The sequence below is a fragment of the Cynara cardunculus genome (genome assembly GCF_001531365.2).
Source record: "Cynara cardunculus var. scolymus isolate 2C chromosome LG 17, CcrdV1, whole genome shotgun sequence".
Lineage (NCBI taxonomy): Eukaryota > Viridiplantae > Streptophyta > Magnoliopsida > Asterales > Asteraceae > Cynara > Cynara cardunculus.
In genome coordinates, this window is record NC_037544.1 from 34,015,083 (window position 1) to 34,038,019 (window position 22,937).

At 34.5% G+C, this 22,937-nt stretch overlaps 1 protein-coding gene across 1 annotated transcript; it reads left to right on the forward strand.

Annotated features, from left to right (window-relative positions):
* Positions 1 to 3,111: 3,111 nt before the first annotated feature.
* LOC112500907 (transcription factor MYB36-like) lies at positions 3,112 to 4,749 on the forward strand. The gene is made up of 3 exons (XM_025104521.1): positions 3,112 to 3,254; positions 3,371 to 3,500; positions 3,801 to 4,749. Exons 1-3 carry the CDS (start codon positions 3,119 to 3,121, stop codon positions 4,555 to 4,557), a joined length of 1,023 nt encoding a protein of 340 aa, XP_024960289.1. The 5' UTR covers positions 3,112 to 3,118; the 3' UTR covers positions 4,558 to 4,749.
* The last annotated feature ends 18,188 nt before the right edge of the window (positions 4,750 to 22,937 follow it).

The window sequence follows — 22,937 nt, forward strand, 5'->3', positions numbered from 1 at the left end:
AACAACAGGATTGACTTCTGTATTTATAAGTCTCAAAATGGCGCCAACAAGGGATGCAACGGTTCCTTCCATCAGGGAACAGGTATTAACTGTCAATCCTCAACTGCATCCCATAACTACCTATTTATACCATATATTAAATAGAGTTAATAAAAATAAATCTGAATTATATATACGTATGTTAGCTTGATGCTGAAAACAGATAATGGTATGAATGTTAATGATTATTCCTTATAACTATATCTTTTTCCTTTCTATTCTAACATATGGCACAAACAATGACACTTTTTCCGCGTCCAGTAGCCGCTACCGATGGATCTGAACTTTGACCACCATTTCCCTTGCTACGAGCAAATTATATACCTTGAGTATAGGGTCTAATCCCCCCACCATTCTGGATACCCAAGAAGCTGAAAACAATTTGCAGTCTCATGCCCCGAACAATGGAAATGAGAGCAGACAAGCCCAAATTTATCGGTTTTTGGGTTTCCCTTTTCCTCTTCCTTCCAAACGCACATCAAACGCCACCATCTCTGGAGTCTTTTTGGCACATAAAATTCCACGAACCTGTTCTTCTTGAGCAACTTGTTGATAAACACGATCAAGAGAAGTTAAAGGCTCTTGGGGATAACAGTATAAAGTGTAGCTGTAAATAATATTCATAATTTAAACCCATCAAAAATTGATGGAGGCGCTCATTGTCACAACATTTTTCATGCGCCTTACCCAAGCCACAAGTACATTTTCAGCACTTGCATGCAATAATTGGTTCATGATTAGCTAAGACATCTCACAAACGTTAAGTTTCCGAAAGTATGTAGCAAGAAACATACTTTTAGATCGTTCACATTTAACGATATCACTTTTTTCATTATTGCAACTTTTGGCCATTAGTAACAGAGAAAGGAGCTTTTAATTCATCCCATAATAGTTTAGCATCATCATAAATGAGATAGTAAACTGAACATCTAGATCAATAGTATGCATTAGCCAAGAGACGAGCATCAAGAGAACCTCGTGATCCAATCCTCCAACATGAAGGGTGGGGCCTTGGGTTCTATAATGGTGCCATTGATGAAGCCAAATTTTTGACAAGAGAGACGAGCGAGATACACAAATCTTTCCACTGGTCATAATTATCATATGGAAGCCAAATAGGGTTAATGAAATCGCCTAGTTCGTCTTGTGATCTAAGAAAGAAAGGCGACTTGTGATTGTTTCTTGAAGACAACATCCATGTAGCTTCTTTTTTACCCGTCATGGTGACAAACTGACAATCGATCATGAATCTTAGTTGTGTAGCTCTGATAAGAGAAAAATATTAGTGTAGAAGTCTTGTTTATTCCATTGATTAGGCCAACGAATTATTACACAAGACAGTCCTAAAATATAACCTATACCACAACCAAGAATATACACCATCCTTAAAACTTGAAGTTAAAACAAATCAGAAAAAAAATAAAAGAATATACATCCTTAAAATACAATATTATGCCAATATGTGACAAATGTAAGAGGATATCCCAATAGAGACTATACACGATGAGGGCACTTTAGAGGGTAGTGTCTACTTTTTTATTGTCGTCTGATTACATTGTTATGATTTTAGTTAGATCTTGTACTTTGTTAGCTTCTTTTATTTGAGAAGTCTTCGACGTTATGAATTTCCTGGTTTTATTTTATTTTTATTTGTTTGTTTATTTTGTTTAATCATGTACCACCCGTATATTTTAACGAATTCTTTTTATTTTATTTTATTTTATAGTTATATCTAGTTTTATTTCTCCTGGTTTTTATTTATTGAATTTGCATTAATCCATTAGAAGTAAGAAATTAAATTATTGTCAGTTTCAAATAAGAAGCCAATTAATTTTAACGAATTTTTCTAGTAAAGAATCAAACTTTTATTTACAATATTTTATTTTGTTATACATCTGTAGCTAATAATGGAACAATGCACAGGAGGTTGACGACAAACAAAGAGCATGGAGGTTTCTTTCTTGATTTTACTTGCACCATTACCTTTGAACAATAAAATACAACTATTTTCTCAGAGTCTACTATAGATTATATATATTTAAAGCTACCAACAGATATTTCCATATAGTTGTTTGTCTTTTTCTATCTTTATTACTTGTCCCCTTGTTCTAATCCAAAAATTCCGACATATTAGTAATTAATTAATTTTCAGTTCGTTAATCATAAGAGTGGTGTCTGATTGGTTTGAGCTTGGACTCCAAAGGTCAAAAGTGCATGGAGGTCCTAGGTTTGAAGCTAAGGAAGAATAAAAATCCCCTTAGGCCACAGAGGTTCAAATACGGTGACTCCGAGCTACCTACGATTAGTCGACTCACATAGCGGATTGGATGTCCAGGTTAATCAAAAAATTCAGTTCCAATATTAGTGCATACATTCCTAAAGTTCATTAGCTACTAGAATGTCGATTTATTATTTTCTTTACTCTAATTACTATATTTATATTAAACAAATGCAGATATTTGGTTTTAATTATATGTAATTTATTAATATTTTTAAAATTAATCAAATCTTTAAATGTCTCATGTTAAAAACGAAATACAGTGATTATTTTTTTTTATTAACCTGGATATCCAACTCGCTATGCGAGCCGACTAATCTCAGGACAACCACCTGCTTTGCAGATAGCCTGGAGTCACCGTATTTGAACATCTGTGGCCACAAAAGAATTTTTATTCCTCCTTAAATTTGAACCTGACCTCCTGCTACTTTTGACATTTGAAACCAAACTCAAATCAGTCATACACCACCCTTGTGGTTGATCATTATTTTTATTTCAAGACAGAAGGAGAACTCTTAAAATTATTTTCTAAAATAGAAGTATATGATGGAAATTTAAAAAAAAAAAAAACTTAACATAATTAACGTAGCTAGCTATTTTATACTTCAAGTTGTTAAAGACACCAAAACCCTAAAAGTGTGACTTTCTTTTGTGTGAGAAAAGCATCACATCCAACCCTAATTGTCATACCCACTATAAATCTTGGGTCTTCGCTCATCCATTTTTCACAAACACACCACTAACGCAAAGAGAGAGAAATAGAGAGAGGAGTCCATTGCAAGACACAGGAACTAAAGGAAGATGGGAAGAGCACCTTGCTGTGACAAAGCAAACGTGAAGAAGGGGCCATGGTCTCCCGAAGAAGATGCTAAACTCAAAGATTATATTGAAAAATATGGTACTGGTGGTAACTGGATCGCTCTTCCGCAAAAGATTGGTATGCATCTTCATTCTTTGTTTATAATTTGCCTTGTCAAGATCTTTTTATCTGACACCCTTCTTGGAGTTATAACCTAATTATATATACATATATATATATATATATATATGCAGGCATAAAGAGATGTGGAAAAAGCTGCAGACTCAGGTGGTTGAATTACCTAAGACCTAATATCAAGCATGGAGGATTCTCTGAAGAAGAAGACAACATCATCTGCAGCCTCTATATTAGTATCGGCAGCAGGTATTACTCTCTCTCTCTCTCTCTCTCTCTCTCTCTCTCTCTCTCTTTTGTGTGTGTGTGTGTTTGTGGGGAGGGGGGGAGGTGTTGTGGGCAGGTTTCATGTTTCAACCAAAGTTTGCTTGTCCTTAGCACTTGTACATGATGCTTTTGTTCAAAGAATAACCTCTATGTCATAACACACTCAAGTTTCTTATTGATTTAGGCATGACCTCCACCCAAAGAAGGTGTTTTCTAGTTCTTGGTCATGTATTAATTTCTATGGGATAATATTCTATCTAAATTACTTGCAAAATCAAATAGGTGGTCCATAATTGCTGCCCAACTGCCTGGGAGAACTGATAATGATATCAAGAACTATTGGAACACTAGGCTGAAGAAGAAATTGCTTGGAAGGCGGAAACAGTCTCATGCTAGTAGACTCACTGGTTCAACCCAGGATCCCAAAACTGGGAACGGACTGGAAACACTAAGCAGTTCGGCCATTGAAAGGCTCCAACTTCACATGCAACTCCAAAGCCTTGAAAACCCTAATATTCCTCACTGTGCTAATCTAACGATGTGGCCGTGTAAGTTGAACCCAATTCAAGAGAAGATGATGCAGAGTCTTCAACTTCTAAATGAATCGTCAAACCCTCTAATGATGCAACATGTTTTACCCGATTCCCCTCAAAAGGTTGAACTTTATGGACAAATAAATAACTGTCCTCAACAAGTGTATTCTCCGCAGAGTAATATAATGATCAACCAAATGGAGGGTTCCATCAATGGAATCAACATTCCTGGATCATCGATGCAGGTACCAGAATCAGAAGGTACAAAACAGCCAAGCATGGAATTACAGCAGTTTTGGGCATTACAAGCTGAAATCGACGAGTTCTTGAGCAATAAAGCAGCTAATTCCGTATTGTTAGATCAGGCACAGACGAATGAATTTGACTGTTTCAAGGACATGGATGGTGCTAAGGACATCATGACGTGGTGGTCTAATGAGTTCAATGCAAATTCAGCTTCCTCAAACTCCTGGGATTCATATGGTGTCCTAGACCGCCAGCAATGAAAAATAGTACAAAGGTACGTAGCAACGAAAAACTAAAAGAGGCACGAGGGATTGGAGTTAGCTAAGGCTTATTCAGATTTATTTATCATGATAAAGTGGAGGCGATGGAGGAGAAATGGTAAATGATGTTGTAAATTTGTGTAATAATGCTATGTCTTTCTGGTTGTTATATCAATATATACATTGGCAAAACGGTTCTCCTTTGCATTCTTTCATATATACTTTTTCTTCATATCCATTTTAAAATTCTTCCATATCTGTTTGTAAATTGTAGAATTAATGAGTTCTTTCTTTACAATGCACCATACAGAATTCTTATATGATAGCACTACATACTATTTAATGTGTTGCTTGACGATGGTGAGTTATAATAGGACCCTTACTATGAATACCTTCCTACCCAATTCACCAGAGAGTTTCAGACCCGAGGAAACTGAAGATGGTCAAAAGATATATATCGTTAGCTTTAATAAAAGTGTAGCAAGTGAACCATAAGGGTGGTGCCTGATTGGTTTGAGCTTGGCTCCAAAGGTTAAAAGTACGAGGAGGTCCTAGGTTTAAATCCAAGGAGGAATAAAAATCCCCTCGTGGCCACGGAGGTTTAAATGCGATATGACTCCGGGCTATCTGCAAAGCAAAGCAGGTGGTCGTCCTGGGATTAGTCGACTCGCATAGCGGGTTGGATATCCAGGTTAATAAAAAAAAAGTGTAGCAAGTGGTAAATCACATTATTTACTCTTTCTCCAAAGAACAATAGAGACAATTTATTAAGAGACTTAGGACGGAAATCTAGAATACACAAAGTAAATAACGTATTTTTTAGGACTTATTTTGTTCCAAGTTGCTATGAATCACAAGGTAATTAACCTACGTGAAAGAAATCACGAAATCAGTTAAAGAAGAATCCGAAAGAATGACCCTCCTTTGAGAACTGATATTGTACTATTGCTAGAAATCGTTATATGCACATCCATGTGATATCCAAGAATTTACCGATCATCAACAAAATGAACCTTACTAACTTTTCATGACAAAGACTTTGAACAACTCCTAGCAAAAAAAAAAAAAACAGTGCTGTAGAATCCAATTCCTAAATATCAATGGTGAGATCCAACAAGTCATGAATCTTATTCACAACCAAATTCGCTTGGGATACGGCATTGAAATATGATTTGTATTTTATACAAATCACCCTTGTATTGGTCTTCATTGTCTTGATGTTGACAGTTTTTTTCTTCAACTTATAACTCCATCATGAAATAACCTTTGTTACTGTAACAAACCCAAAATCTAAAACAACGACAACTAATATAAATTGCCAACCGGCACCAGTAGTTCATGAGAAAGGGACTTCCCCATTAATTACCTATCAAGGGTTTGCTGCAAAATACAACATCGACTCGCAATTTATTACAAAACCAAAGGTAAGTCTAAGGTTGAACTGCTAAACCAACTCTCTAAGAATATCACATTTTGTTCTTTTTTCTTGAATGGACTCTGCACATGAAACTTGCCTAAAAATGATTTATCTTTTTAAAAGCAAGGGCTACTTTCACGGCCAAAAATAAAAACCTTTTATAATGAAAAAAAATACCAATGTAGACATAAATTTCCATGCAAATATCCATACATAATTCATGGACTTTGTACAATGTTCGTATACACACAATTAATTACTCCATTGTGACGTACTCATATAAGGCCCACAGTACATGCTATCTGATGTGCTCAAGAAACGCATTCAAGGCACAAAGATATATCACTCTCCAGAGATTCCACTATCTCAAGGTACTCTACACCTATGTGTAAATCCATCCATCCTACACCATTAATTACTCCATTGTGACGTACTCATATAAGGCCCACAGTATATGCTATCTGATGTGCTCAAGAAACGCATTCAAGGAACAAAGATATATCGCTCTCCAGAGATTCCACTATCTCAAGGTACTCTACACCTATGTGTAAATCCATCCTACATAGAAGGTATGGCTCAAAAAATAATTTAATGATACTGAATAATAATTGACAAAATTAAATTACCAAATCATAGAAACCATAATCAATGTTTTAAAACGTTCAAAGAAGATAACACATTTATGAAATTAGGGTAAGAGAACTCATCTTCCGGTCGATGCTCTACCAAGAGCTCTAACAACTAAAATCCCCACCGAAAACATGAATTAATTGGATTAAAAGAGGTGTTAAACTATCTTAATTATCCCACTAGGAAACTCTCATAACCTTCTAAGCAACTCTCAGAAGATGCTCCAACCCTACCCTGAAACTAGAAAGGAAACAAACGAGGTTGCGCCGAAACAGTAACATACGCGACTTGTGCCATGACCTAAGTCGTGCACTAAGTCACATAATCTACTGTTTTGCTTGAAACACATGTTTAAACTAGAAGACTCGAATCCACATTCTAGCATTGATTTCCAAGAATAAACAATTCTCAATATAAGCAAACATAACCAATAATGTTCTAAAACACAATTAATCCCCACCAAACATGAATCTATCCTTCCAATTTCGCTCCAAACACCATAAACCATAGATTTCAAATTCAAAACTCTTTCCCACAATGATTTCATCAACTTCGAAGGATTTCGATGAGCATTTCATTTACAAATCAAAAATCAATACTCAAAAGGGTTACCAAAAAGAATTTCTGAAACACCATTTACCAAGGAATATCCAAACACAAAAACCATTTCTAACCTAAATTCAAGCTCACTACAATAGAGGAGATACAGATAAATGAGGGAAACATTGGTTAACTGAAAAAAGAAATACCAAGTACTCCTTTTTTCCATGATTTTCATGTAGCTCTTCTCAAATCTACGTGGAAACCCCTTTTCTTTTCTTTTTTTCCAAGAAAGCTCTCCTCACACACACACTAAAAATCTCGACCTATGCAAACGAGGATGAAATCTTCTTTTAATACCCCATTTACATAAACGATCCCTCAAGTAATAAGGTGTTCACGCTTTAAATCCCAAACTTCCAAACTTAATTTAGGATATGGTTATTACAACACCCCACCTTAACGGAATTCCTTTACTCAAACAATTATAGATACATGGAACTCATGTTCCCGTCAGATTCCCAGGCCCCTTCTGGACTTTGGGGTATTCCCACCGGACTTCTACAAGTCCTAACTCCTTATTTTTCAATCTCTTGTTTTACGATCTACAATCTCCTCTGGGAAGGCTCTCTCGAGAGTTTATCAAGGATCTCCTCAAGTTAGACACGTGCAATGTGTAGTAGATGCCCTGGAGCTCATTCGGTAACTCGTACTTATATGCTACATCACCTACATGTTCAATAATTGCAGATGGTCCAATATAACATCAACTCCACTTCCCTTCTTTTTGAAACATACCAAATCTTCAACATCACCTTATCCCCCACTTAGACCCTTTCGATTTACGCCGTTCATTAGTGCAACTCTTTTGTCGATTCTGAGCCATCTTTAGCCTTTCCTAAATTTGGGCAATGTTGTCCGCAATTACCAGGATTATTTTCGGTCCCGAAAATTGCCTTTGTCTTGCTTCATTCCAACACAAAGGTGTTCTAATTTTTCAACTGTAAAGAACTTCATAACCAGTCAATTGCCTTTCTCTTATTTCATTCCAACACAAAGGTGTTCTATCTTTTCAATTGTACAGAACTTCATATGAAACGACCTGAATATTCTAATGATAATAATTATTATTATTACATGAAAACTCTATCAATCGCAAATGACCTTCCAACAATCTATCGCAAGCGACAACACAAGCCCTCCACATATCTTCGAAGGTATATGAATCATTCTCTCACTCTCCCCATTGCTTGCAGATGATCAAATTTGAGATCCCAACTTTCATTGAAAACTCTCTTAAAGCGAGTTAGTAAACCTGCCAATACAATCTGATACATTCAATAACGGCATTGCTTGACTAAAGACAACCTCTATAGTATATGATTGAGCCATCCTCCCAATTTGATCTCCTTAGTTGACAAGGAAAGAGTCATCTTATAAAACTAATCCAAAATTATCAGACCACATAAATATCCTTTGGATGTCTTGCCAACTCTATCACAAAGTCCCTCATAGTATAATTTTATTTTGGCACAAGAATATATATAAAGTTGAAGGTTTTATCGTACGATCGTTGATGCTTTACTTTCACTTGTAAACATGTTGAACACCACTCTGCATATTGGACTATATCTTTCTTAATACTCGAACACCAAATGGTATTGAAAAAGGTCTAAATATATTTATTAATGTCCAAAAGATAGAGTGACAAAACTTATGTGGACCCCTAATAGCCGTCCCAGATATTTCCCAACTTCGGATCCGAACTCGATTACCAAAACACCTCAACCATGAATATTCTCCACTACCATTGAAATAATCACAATGTTATCCAATATATTACATGTTTTGATATATGCCGACTCCACCCTGACTTCACCTTGGTGACAACATGTCTTAAACACTTAATTTCTCGAAGTCCATTTTGAAACTTTGCAAATAATTTTGTATGCTCTAAAAAACCCAACACGAGTGTCAATGTTGGTTTATGTTCTCTAACCAAAAGTAACTCAAAATTTGGTTGATAAAATGATCTTGAATTTACCCAAACAAAAATTATATACACAATTCACCAATTTACACACTATTCAATAATCGCTAACACACTCTCAAACATACACTATGTAATAACTCTTCCCACATTGATCGAAAATGGGATCTGTGAGCTCTTTATAAGGCTCAAGTAATAAGCTATCAATAACTTTTATCATGATTTTTGGTGGATTCCTAGTTATTGGCCAACCTATGGCTTTAGACTTTTGGGGGGTTACACATTGATGGGTTGTAACGTTTCAAATTCCCCAAGAATATTTATCATAACCACTCATAACTACTCCAATTCCAGTCAAATTGTGCATTCAAAATAGGATTCCATGCAAAAACACATAATTCTCTACTTATCTATATATCTTATCTTTAACATTTTTTTTCTCAAGGCATAGTGCCAAACACATTGTTGTCACATATCCACAATCATTACCAACCTTCCAAGATTATTATCATCATATTATACGACTGATTTGGTTCCTTTTAAATTAACAATTCACTTCTATCTCATACAAGAAAATTCTTGATTCCTTGTAGCTTCACAATCTAACATCCAAGCCTGAACGACCCATTTCCTGGGTTACATTCTTTATAGAAAACCTATACGTCCATAGAATGCAGTCTCGCAAGATCACATTCCTACTTGGATAATTATACCCAAGATTCACCTTGTCGCACATAAGTGACTATTTTGACAATTTCATAATCTAAGCCAAACTATGATAACTACGAGAGCAAGTCCAAGTAGCCTGAAGAAAAAAAACACCTCCATGCGAAGCATTATAATTTCACATGTACTCACTTCCACTGTACTAGTTACCCAACCCCATATAGACCACTCATACATCATAAAAAGTCACTGAAGCCAAAGATAATGCTTGTCTCGTTTCCATAACATTCACTAACTTTTTAGCATAATACAAATTTTACATTTTGCCCAATCGACCAAACATAACCACGATAAAATACCCACAACAGAGTTACTTCTCAAATTTTTGGGTCACATGCTAAATTTTTTGGCAAGTCAACACTGAACACTTCAAACAATCTTTGACTTCTAAGTCAACAGTCAGTAGGTTAATACCTTAACTATTTATACCGATAATCAAGGATACTCATCAAGACGTACCAGCATCTACAACTTTATTCGCATCATTACTTCCAATAGTGACCCATAATCCTCGCTTGACTAGGTTATAAGACTTCATTGTCACATCGATTAATTACAAGTCCAACCTTCAAATTTATGCATGACTTTGATGTATAACCTCATTTATTTTAAAATTTTCATCAAATTGACGTATCACCTACTCAATAACATGCTACTACTTGTAACATCTCATAACTTTTAATTTAGTCCCAGATTTGACCATGCACAACCAACACCTCAAAATACCAAACAAAAATTTACAAGTCCAGATAACGGGAGCATCACTAATTTTAATATTTGAGATTTTTCATTAATCACCAACCTTTCTCAACTGAAATAGCAAGGTCACAAATCAACCATAAATGGCTCAACAGACAAATTTTAACTCTTGAAACCTTTCCTTGTACTTAATTGCAATATCCTCTTAAAGGGGAGTTAGACCCTAAAAGCCCAACGAACTTATCTCCTTCATGCATGTTAACACAATAATAAAAAAATCATTTTGTACTTTCAAAAATTTAATGAATATAGAAACCGCGTCATAAACTCATGTATGAATGACACAACGCCACCACCACTAGGTAATCCTACATAGAGATCTCAAAGATCATGCCCATGTGACTAAAAACAAAACAATGTTATGTCGATTCAAAACAATCATGTTAACACAATAATAAAAAGATCATTTTGTACTTTCAAAAATTTAATGAGTATAGAAACCGCGTCATAAACTCATGTATGAATGACACAACGCCGCCACCACCACTAGGTAATCCTACATAGAGATCTCAAAGATGACGCACATGTGACTAAAAAACAAAACATTGTTATGTCGATTCAAAACAATGTTGATATTAAACAAAAATGTGTATAATGAAATCCTCCCCACGTGGCTATTAAAGCTCGTGTGCATTTAACCATGTCATATGACTCAACAAACTCTTACACTATCTTGTACAATAACAACATTCTCATGTAGGTTTCAATAACAAAAGCTACAGTATGCCTTTATGACTTCCACAATAAAGGTTAAATAAATATGAGATAATATTTTTTTTTTAAAGAATACAATATGCTACAAGAGTAAGTTCATGTATTTTCAAAGCATAGACTCTATGATTGCATGCATCAAAGTATTATTCAAAACTTGAAACTTACATGCACGTATATATTTTCAATATGGAGTGACTTATGCAACTTATAAAAAACATAATGCATGAAACCTTATCTTAAGGTTGAGGGCACTTCACTCTTAACAGGATGATAAGTTTGCATTCGCAACAACTTCTCTTTGATTTACTGTTATTGACTAAACGACTGTTTTCCCACAGTTACAACAACTTTCTGTATATGATCTCCTTGGCATACTCGATTATCCTTTCTATATAGTTTCCAACTTAGATTTCTTTAAGTCAACAAATGCTCATTTACATTTGTTTTCATCACTACTCCACATCTCAAATTGATGATTCTCTATTTCTCAATAATCTTTGTTGTATCTATTAATGGTTGAAAAGTGAAGAGCTTCATTGTCCTCACTCGTTTTCCATTGGAGGCTTTCAAACCCCGAATGTGTCTCTCCACACTATGACATCCAATCAATACATATAACTCTACAAATGAAGCATTCTCCAAGAACTAGGAGTAGGTTTTTGAAATAATATACTTCCATGTTCCAACCTTAAAGTTTATTCTTCAAATACTTCCACCATAGGGTTTGGGAAAACTTCTCTTTGAAGATTATCTTGACTAATCTAAAGTTATCTTTTTGTATGTCCTTGAACATTGTGCATTCACCACCACATCACATCAATATAAAACTTTCCATTTTAGCATAGTTACCTCGAGGATAACTCGATTTTCCTCGGCATACTAATACTAAAAATCCCCTTCAATCTGCTAGACCTATCACGAAGACTGGGAGCCACTCACATTCAATTATTCCATAAACAATCTTATATAGACTACCAACTCATGTTAATTTTTATAAATTTAACGAATTAATGAGTACTCACACATTCATCAATCATCACGACCCTAGTAGCTTACATACACATGCACCTATAAATTCAAAATGACATTGGCCATATGTGATTTTGAAGTTATCTTACATGAGGATCTTAACTACCATCATCATGGTTCTCAATGATTAGGTTTCCAACAGCATAAGACATTCCTACTAAGGTTCTTAAACAACACGCGAATCACAACTCAAACTAGTTTAAGTCTAAGTATCCACACCTAAATCTCTTAAAGTCAGGCTTTGATACAATTGTAACCCAAAAACTAAAATAACAACAATTAACATAAATGGCCAACCGACACCAAAAGTTCACGAGAAAGTAACTTCAGTCTAACATATCAAGGGTTTGTAGTGGAAAACAACATCCACAGCCGGAATTTATTACAGAACTATTGGTAAGTCTAAGACTAAACCGCTAAACCAACTCTCTAAGAGTATCACAACTTGCCCTTTTTCCTTGAATGAACTCTCCATATGAAACTTAACTGCAAATGGTTTAGTTTTTAAAAACCAAGGTTAGACCAAAAGATCTAGTGAGTTTCATTACTTTCACGACCAAAAATAGAGACCATTTATATTAAAAGATCACCAATGTAGACACAAATTTCCATGCAAATATCCAGACATAACTCAGCGACTTTGCACAACATTAGTAGACACATTGTCAATCCAATGTAATGTACTGACATAAGGCCCACAATAGATGCATGTCTGATGTACGTAGTCAAGAAACGCATTCAAGGCACACAAATATATCACTTCCAAGAGATTCCTCAAAGTACCCTACTCCCGTTATGCCAATTCAACCAACATACCATATATGACTCAAATAATTATTTAAAGATATTTAATAGTAACTGACAAAATTAATTGCCAAATTGTAGAAATAATAATCAGTGCTTTAAAACATTAACAAATGATCACATCACCCACCGACCGGCGCTCCGCAAGAGCTCACAACTAAAATGCCCAAATTGAACACCTGAATTAATTGGATTAGAAAAGGGTTAAACTATCTTAATCATCCCACTAGGCAACTCTGATAACCCTCTACGATCTCAAAAAACAATGCTCCAACCATGCCTTGAAACTAGAAATAGAACAAACGAGGTTGCGCCAAAACAGTAACATATGCGACTTGCACCGTCGCCTTAGTCGGGCGCCAAGTCGCACCACTCACTGTTTTGCACAGATCCTTCCTAGATTGCAGGTTTAAACTAGAAGACTCAAATCCACATTCTAGCATCGATTTCCAAGAATAAACAATTCCCAATACAAGCAAACACAACCAATAATCTTCTAAGCCCAATTAATCCCCACCAAACACCATAACCATATATTTCAAATTTAAAACCCTTTCCAAAGTTATTCATCAACATTGAAGGATTTTCATGAACATTTCATTTACAAATCTAAAATTAATACTTAAAACGGTTACCAAAAAGAATTTCAAATTTGAAACTCCATTTATCAAATGATATCCAAACCGAAAAACCATTTCTAACCTAAATTCAAGCTGATAACAATGGAGGAGATAAAGATGAAGAATAGAAACACAGATTGCTTGAAAAGGAAACACCAAATAGAGGAGACTGGAAATAAATTGAATTAAATAGTTATAACATGATCGGCCACCTATCAGTGGATCAGATGTCGGTGGCGGTTTATCGGTCATATTCTTGAATTTGGAATGAAAAGAGGCGTCGAGTGTGTCGATTGAAAGAAAAAAGAGAGACAATTCAAACATCAGCACACGAAAGAGGATCGAAGGCCCCCTCAACCTATCTGGAGTAGTTCTTCATCGAGCTAACTAAACACCAAATAAATCAGAGTAAAACTTACACATCTCCTACCGTAGGATGAAGGATGTGATATATTAATATGGTGGAAGTGCAATGGTACTAAGTTTCTTCTCATGCAGAGGATTGCGAGAGATGTGTTGGTCATTCCTATTTCTACAGTAGCTTCAGAATCGGCTTTTAGCATGAGCGAAAATAAGGTAATAAAACAACGAAGTCGACTAAATCGCAAACAGTTGGAGCATTGATGTGCAGCCAAAGTTGGTTAAGGAAAGAAATTGAAGGTAATAATTATTTAAATTATTTGTTATAATAATTATATAAATTGTTATATACAATTTTTCTAACTTGCATTATCTTTATTTCAGATAAAAAACAAGGAGAACCAAAAGGATTTGATCAAACGATTTGCATATAATGAGGATGTTGATTGTAGAGTAACTAAAATTAGTGACTAGTTGACTAGAATTATGTGTTGCTTGGAAAAAATTTGTTTTCAATTTTGATGTATCACATTGGATTCTTGTTAATTTTACAATATTATTATTTTTATTAGGCAAGACGTGAACTAAGATTTGAGCCAAGATCACAGGACCAGACTATTGAAGGTAAATCTTAATTGATTAAAAACAACTTGACAATACCGGGTCTTGGGACGGGTCTGTACCGGGGTTTGACTGTAATTTGACCGGAGACGGGATGTTAATCCCCGTACCCGTTGGGGTCTGGGGCCAGGGACTGTGACTATAAACTGGGGTCGGGGCCGGGGCCGGGGATCGCAAAACTCTCTCTATCCCCGCACCGTTACAATGCCTATATGGGGTAGCTAGCCTTTAAGAGGACCACTTATTCATCATTGATGATAGTCTCTTTTACGGTAGCATCTACTGTGGCGTGTTGTTATTATTGTTTGTGTCATGGCATAAATGACGAAGATACAACTTCATAACACTTCTTTCGTATTTTTAGTAACCGAAAATGAGAAGAAAGAATTGAATAACTTGTGTTCACGTTTTGTTGCTTGATTGTGTTATTTGTCATATGTTTATATTTACTAAGCATAAAATAGTATATGATAATAACTCAATAAATTATATAAATGTAAATGTACTAATTGACAAATGAACAAAATAGATTATATCCAAAAGTTAAAGTAAAAATACGGAAAATAATTATATGTATTACTAATGATATTATTTAAAATAAATTGTCACTACTTCAAAGTTTCATAAAGATATTTAATTTGTAAGTAACTACCTTTTTATATTAATCCAACATTAGTGTTGTTGATTGTTATACATTTAAAAGCAAATTATACCAAATTTTTCCATTTTTTAGATAATCAAATTCCATAATTTCAATTTGGAAAATCAATCTCCAAAAATTCTAATTTTAGAAACTAATATGGAACAACCTTTACCTTTTTCCTATTTTATAGAATATGAAATTGTTACAAATCTCTTAAGTTTAAAAAGTTTAATGGTTTAAAATTTGGTTCTTTAAAACAGAATAAAATTTACTCCATTTGATACATTTGGCATTAAATTTAACAACAATTACCTCATTTTTGCAAACTTTTCACATGTAATATTGATATTAATGCATTGCATAGGATTTTAACATGTTAAATATTTACATTTTTATATGAATATATGTAACATCTCTAACTTTATAAAATGACAGAAAATTAAAAAAATTTAGACCTCATCAACTTTAATATAGATAATACATAAGGTTTATGTTTACCCAAAAGAAGAACAAGGTATGCATTAGAGATCTAAATGGTATATCTAATTCCCGAACATAATTAGAACAATCCGGGTGTAATTAATATCACTAAATCTGTCATCTTCAAAACCGGATAACGCTTCTATGTCAACCTATCAAAACCTCTACAAAGTTCCATATGTCACTCAAATCTCTCTAAGACCTGACATATATATATGGATAAAAAAATGTTAGTCTTAACGGCTAGTGAGTTAAAACAGTTTATCACACAAGCATAAATCAATAATTCCTTATTTAAATAACATTTTAAAAATCAAATGAATATCTTCACAAAACTCACCATTTCTAAAATGAGATCTAATAGTATGCTTTAAATCAAAAACTGACATCCAAACTCACTCTTCAAAATAAATGAATAAGACTCATTTCTCGAAACACCGAAAAATAAGATAATACATTATACCTCAAATCATCGAAAGCACGAATAGACTCAATACTAAAGCAACATCTTTACGTGATGGGGGAGACTTGTTTCCATCGATTATGGTGAAACACATAGTAGTCATGTGTCAACGTTTTATCAAGTAGCGCATTAAGAGCACAATCTTGGTGCCTAACTACTCTTAAGTTTCCACCACAATACCTAAAGTTCCAGAGACCGACCCCACACGAATTCATGTCCATAATAACCCTGATCTTTAAATACACCTCATAGAGTTACACTTACATGCCAAGTGTCCTTGGCCGACCATACGAGTTTATCCCCGAAATACCTAACTAAGTATCAACTCTACTAGGTCAAAGCCTCAAAACATAAGTCCCGTGTGTGACTCCTCATGAGTTCATCACTATAGTACCCAGGGTCCCAAAGTCCAACTCAACAAGAGATTACCTCCACAATTCACTCGGTCCCAAAATCCGACTCAACAAGAGATCACCTCCACAATACCCACAGTCTCAGAGTTTAACCTCCACGACTTCCTCTATGCAATACTGACCATTGCATGGTTTTGGAGTCCCACCCACACGGGTTCCTCTCCGCAATACCGACAAAGGGTCCCGAAGTTCATCCCACACAGATTATTCTTTGCAATACCGACTACCATAATGCCAACTCGGGAATTGGCCACAAAGGAGTACATCAGAACTTCTCACTTATCAACAGGAATGACACATTCCTATGAATCTAGTGCGTTACAATCTAAATTACATTACTACAATTGAATGACAACGTACTTAAAACATGTAATATCCAACCAAATATGCAATAAATGTAGTTTATGTTCTGAGCTCCACACTGAGTTATTTAAATCGGACAACTGTCTCCAAATCTCATTTGAGTTAAAATCAAACCAATAGGCCTCAAGACACACTTGATTATTTAAATAAAGTCAATGTAAACCGTATAAGCCAAAAAGGGCATATTTTTTAGACGTTTAAGAAACTCATGACACCCATAACATTAATGGGCCTACAAACCATCACTTGTTGAAGCATAGTAGCCCAAAGGTCCAAAGCACATGGTTTGTATTTCCAACACTCCCACAAAGCCTTTGAAAGACATTTATCAAATACATACATTTATGACCGAAAGGGGCTAATGTGCCACTCATCTAAAGTTCATAAGTTGGATGAAATCCCAACACCACATTTGGCCAAAATTAAAGTCAATGTTCTGTTTTGACATGTTTAATTAACAAAACTAATTAACTCATTAATAACTCAATACATTTTTCAAGAGTTAAAATACTATTTTTTTTTTTCTCAAATGATCCAATATCCAAGAAATCTCATTAATGTAATAAATATCATTTGGGGTCTCAAAATACTTAATAAACACATCATAAACATTCTACAAAGATTTCCTGATTCAAATATACCCAAAAGCACAATTATTCACAAAACTCGTCAAAAGTGAGATAAACCCATAGAGGTATCTTCAAAACTCAAAATGAAGGTATTTTTACATCTACATAGTTTTGTAAATCAACTAGAATTCACCTTACTAGACTTATGTTAAATATAGGTTCCAAACCAGACCTTTCCTTTGGGTAAGACTTGAAATCCTCAAGCTAGAACTTCAAATCTAAGTTGCAAAGCTCTCATGAAAACTCGCTTGAACTCCGAAGCCCTAGTAAGACACCACAAAGTGGAGAAAGAGGTTGAGGATGCAAAATGACCGAATCCTACTTTAAGAATTGGAAGGTTAGAGGTTTACTTCAAATCTCCAGGAACTTTTGTAATCACCAAGAAACTTAATCTTCTTCGGTCTCATTTTAAAGAGCTTCAAAAATTGAAACTATACAAAATCGCAAAAATCATAGAAGAAATGAAGAAAATATGATCAAATGAAGGAACCCCTAAAATTCGAGTTTTTATGCAGTTCAAGGGGTCTATGTGACCATTCTCGCAGGTCGCCCGAGTCAATCAGCATGCCAAATAGGAAGTTGTGCAGTTCAGGCGACGGGTCGTGCCACACTGTGCGTGTCACGCCACGTGTTGACCGTTCCCCGAACATTTCCTAACTATTCTCCGTCCCTTTTTCTCGGCCGTTTTCACGGTCGTTTTTCAACCGTTCCCCGACCGTTTTTGGGCAGCTCCCTGACAGTTTTTCTCCCATTCTCCCACCGTTTTCTCCCGACCATTTCCCAACCGTTTCCTAACCGTTTTTCCCAGAAAATAACAGGGTTTACAACATACATAGAAAATCCCCTTATAGGATATATATATTAAATCTAAAGAATACAATAATAATATCATAGTTCAAATATTAGATACGAACTTACTTTATCTAATTTGATAATTATTGTTTTCAATGGAATTATAAAAAGTTATGTTTAAGTAATTTAAATGATCAAACAAAACGATACTTTAACATTTTGGTAGACAAACTTATATTGAAAAAGTTATACAAGCTATATTGAAACTGATTTTAACAATATTTATTATAGAAATATAAAAATATGTAAATAAAACAAACGGTCGTATTAACATTATTATTTTTTTTTTGTTGTTATAAAACAATCAATACTCAGTCACTTTTACATAATTACACTGCAGGATCAAATAACATTTAATACTTTTAGTTGATTTTAACAATATATTAAATGTAATTATATTACGTAAATATATTAAATGTAATTATATTAAGTAAATATATTGCTTTTAAAGACATCTACTTAATATGGTATGAATAGGACTTTTAACATATTTGTTCTTTATTTTATCATGACAAATGAAACCATATCATTTAAAATTACCTGTGAGATATTTATATTTCACTTCTCAAGAAATCTTGGTCTGATCCACACACAATCGATGGCATATCTGCACCTCTTACTCGGTTTTTTCTTCTTGTTATTCGTTCATAATTGTTTTCTGTATATACATTTTTAACCCCATTTGCCTTATGTTTTTTATTCGTTTCTCCATCACAATTGCAGCAACTGTATACAAATTTCATTCATTGCTTTTGTTGTCGGTCGGAAAAAGGTTCGGAGAAATTTGAAGTGCCAACTGCCAAGAAAATGTAGCAGGAAGGATATATCCAAATCAAACAGATTTTACAGCCCTCAATATGCCAAAATATGTACATGGTGGAAGTGATCAATGAGGCATGTCAAGATGATGCTGTGTTTGGGGTTCATTTATCTTGTATCGGTTTTGCATCATTTGGTTTAACTGATGTAGTGATCTTAATTTGGTCGCATAGGTGTGTGCTGCACTTGCCATTTTTTGATTCATCTCGACAAATAGAAGCATGCCGACAGAGTAATGACACAAAATGCACATCATGGTGGAAAAATACAGATTTATATATTTCCAGATAGACCAAATACAACATAAGAACATAAAAAACAATTCGAACAAAACAAGAATTAAATAGCAGAAACAAACACCATAACGGAGTCACTTTCACTAAATCAACGTAGACAAAAACATCAGAAAGTTCTAAAGACAATTTTCTTTTATCAGGAGGATTCCTTCAGGCTAAGCCACTATACGAAATGCTTCACCACATTGGCGATTGTAGCAACAGCAGCGGCCAGCCCTGCCACCACACTCACCCACGGCACAACCGCTCCAACAGCGATTGTAGAAACAGCAGCGGCCAGCCCTGCCACCACACCCACCCCCGGCACAACCATTCCAACGACCATTGCAGCAACTGAAACAGTTGATGCCCCTGTAGCAACTACGTAGGCAACAGAAGCAACCGTGGATACCCAATTCCCCATTAGTATAGATTAGATTCAAAAGCGTTTCCCAAATTCATATGTAAGAAGAGGATGCGTCTATAAAGGGTTATTTATAGGCAGCAAAATGGGATCTTTTGGATGAATGGTTGGAATGGCATGGGAAGACGAAACATCAATTGGTTTTTCCGACCCTTGGGTTGCAGACTTCTTTCCCTCCTTTAGAAATTTTAAATAAAATTTATGGATTGGCTCTCCCAAACCAAATAATATCAAGCAGCATTTTGTGGTTTGAATTATGTTATGGACCGGTTTCTTTTATCTAATTTCATTAAAAAAGTTTTGTTAGATAAGGTTGGGGACTTGGGGTGAAACATGTATGGTATAGTACTATGTTTATTTTATTTATATCGTGTATCAATCAATTATAATTGGCATCTAAATATTTGTATTTTGTACCAAGCATTTGGTACCAACTTAAATGGTACTAGTTCGTATTTGTTGGCAGGGAAAATTGCATTAAAATGGAACCAAATTTTACTTGATTCCCATTTTGTAGAACTAACTTTTAAAATCGTCATTTAGGTTTTTCTATCAATCTTTTTGTTTATTTAAGGGTTTGATTGATCTGTTGAACAGGTAACAGATAATATAAGGGTCTCTATCAAACTGTTGGTTTGATTTCCCAAATTTGATTTAAACTTTAATATTGATACGGATTGGTTAGATATAAAAATCTTGAATATGATATTTAATATTTATTTTTTATTGTATCAATTAATTTTTTTCTATTAAATTGATTTTTTTATTACATTAGTAAAAAACAATTTTTATTGTGGTAATTTGGATTATTTTTGAAAAAATCTTTAATTTGATATCTGAATTTAAAAAAACGAGATTTGAAATGAAAAATAGATTTTATTGCATTAATTTTTGGAAAAAACAAATTTTAGTTATTTTTTTATAATTATTTTGCAAGTTGTTTCCCTAAAATAGTAATCAGGTAGAAGTTGGTTCCCCAAAATGACGATTTTGAAAGTTGGTTCCCCAAAATAGGAATCAAGTGGAAGTTGGTTCCATTTTGATGCAATTTTCCCTTGTTGGTATATGGTATGGTTTTGTACATATATCTTAAAGTTAAATTTACACATTTATTTTATATTGATACATTTATCAAGGAGATACACTAAAACCTTAAACATTCAAATAAGACGTTGATGTATATTGTACCATTAACACCTACATGTACAAACATTAGTTACATTCATATGGATTACAAAAGTAACCTCGTATCAATAAGAAGAATTGTTTTTCTCAAATAACCTTTAATTAGTAGAAATCTAGAATTTTAGAAAATATATGGTTACCGGTGGGACACTGCCACTTCCATCATCATTTGTGCTTTGTTTCTTCAAATGTAAAAGTATATAAAGGCATCTACTTTATGATCATTTATGCTTCTTTATTATTATTACAATGCTATAATACGAAAATTTTGAAAAATACATTGTTATTTCATGCATTTTGCCCTATTAATTATTTACTGACTTATATAATAAGAAAAAAAAAATCTAAATAGCAACAAAACAAATTTTATTAAATAGCAAAAACAAGAATGAAAAGAGGTTGGTTCGCAAGATATGGAAACCAAGACTAAAAGATAAAAAATGCAACAAAACCACACAAAAGAATAAGGAACAACAGCAAAGCCAACAAAACATATACAAGAGGACACTAAAAAACACAATCCATGACCAAAGGAACCCTATCATAAATCAAAACAAAAGCCAAAGTATACGAGTTAAAAGACATTCTTCGGCAAGGGCAACAACGACCATAGGAAGCACCCCCATTCCCCAATACAGAAAGCAAGAAAGTTGATATGCACTTACAATAGACCCTTTGACCACCACCCTTGACAGCTTGGCCTATCTGTCCATTATACGAAACCGATACTAAAAGCAATGAAACCACAAAAAAAGAACAACAGGAGAGCCAGCAAAACACATACAAGGGGACACTACATAAACACAATCCACGACCAAAGGTTAAGGAACCCTATCATAAATCAAAATAAAAGCCCGAGTATACGAGTCAAAAGACAATCTTCGTCAAGGGAAAACGACCATAGGGAGCACCCCCATTCCCCAATATATAAAGCAAGAAAGTTGATATGGACTTACAAGAGACCCTCTGATCACCATCCTTGACGGCTTAGCCTATTTGTCCATGAAATCTGAAAGTTTTTGTCCCTCATAACTTTCAGCTCTCATAGAAATCCACACAAATGTTGCTAATTGTATTTCAAGACCAAATCTAGATGGCGAGAATGGTTCTCCTTAGAAAATACAAGTTTTTTCATGAATTTCTAAAACATAAAAAAGTAGACCACAATTAATATTGTTTTCGAAATTCTCCTCTTTGACATATAGAAGCCTTGAAAATTTCCGCTGAGCAACAGATCTTCTAGAGAAATACTCGTGACTACATCCTAGCCCCACCATTTGAATACATTTTTACTTATTTGAACTACATGGACAACTAAGGAAACAGTGTTGGACTGATTCAACTCTTCCCCGCAACGAGGACATAATTGTGAGTTTAAACCTATACCTCTTACATGAAAGACCTCCCTAACCGACAACACCCAGATCTTGAGCTTCCACATAAATATGCTTGTTTTTTATAGGAAAAGTTGGGATCTACTCAGTAGAATCTGAAAAATTTGATGACCCAAACATCTTTCCCACTACTAATTTCCGCAAACCTCTCACCTAAAATACGCCTTTTTCATCAAGCAACCAAAACCAATGGTCACTACCCTCCAGCTCCAAACACTCATAGATAGACC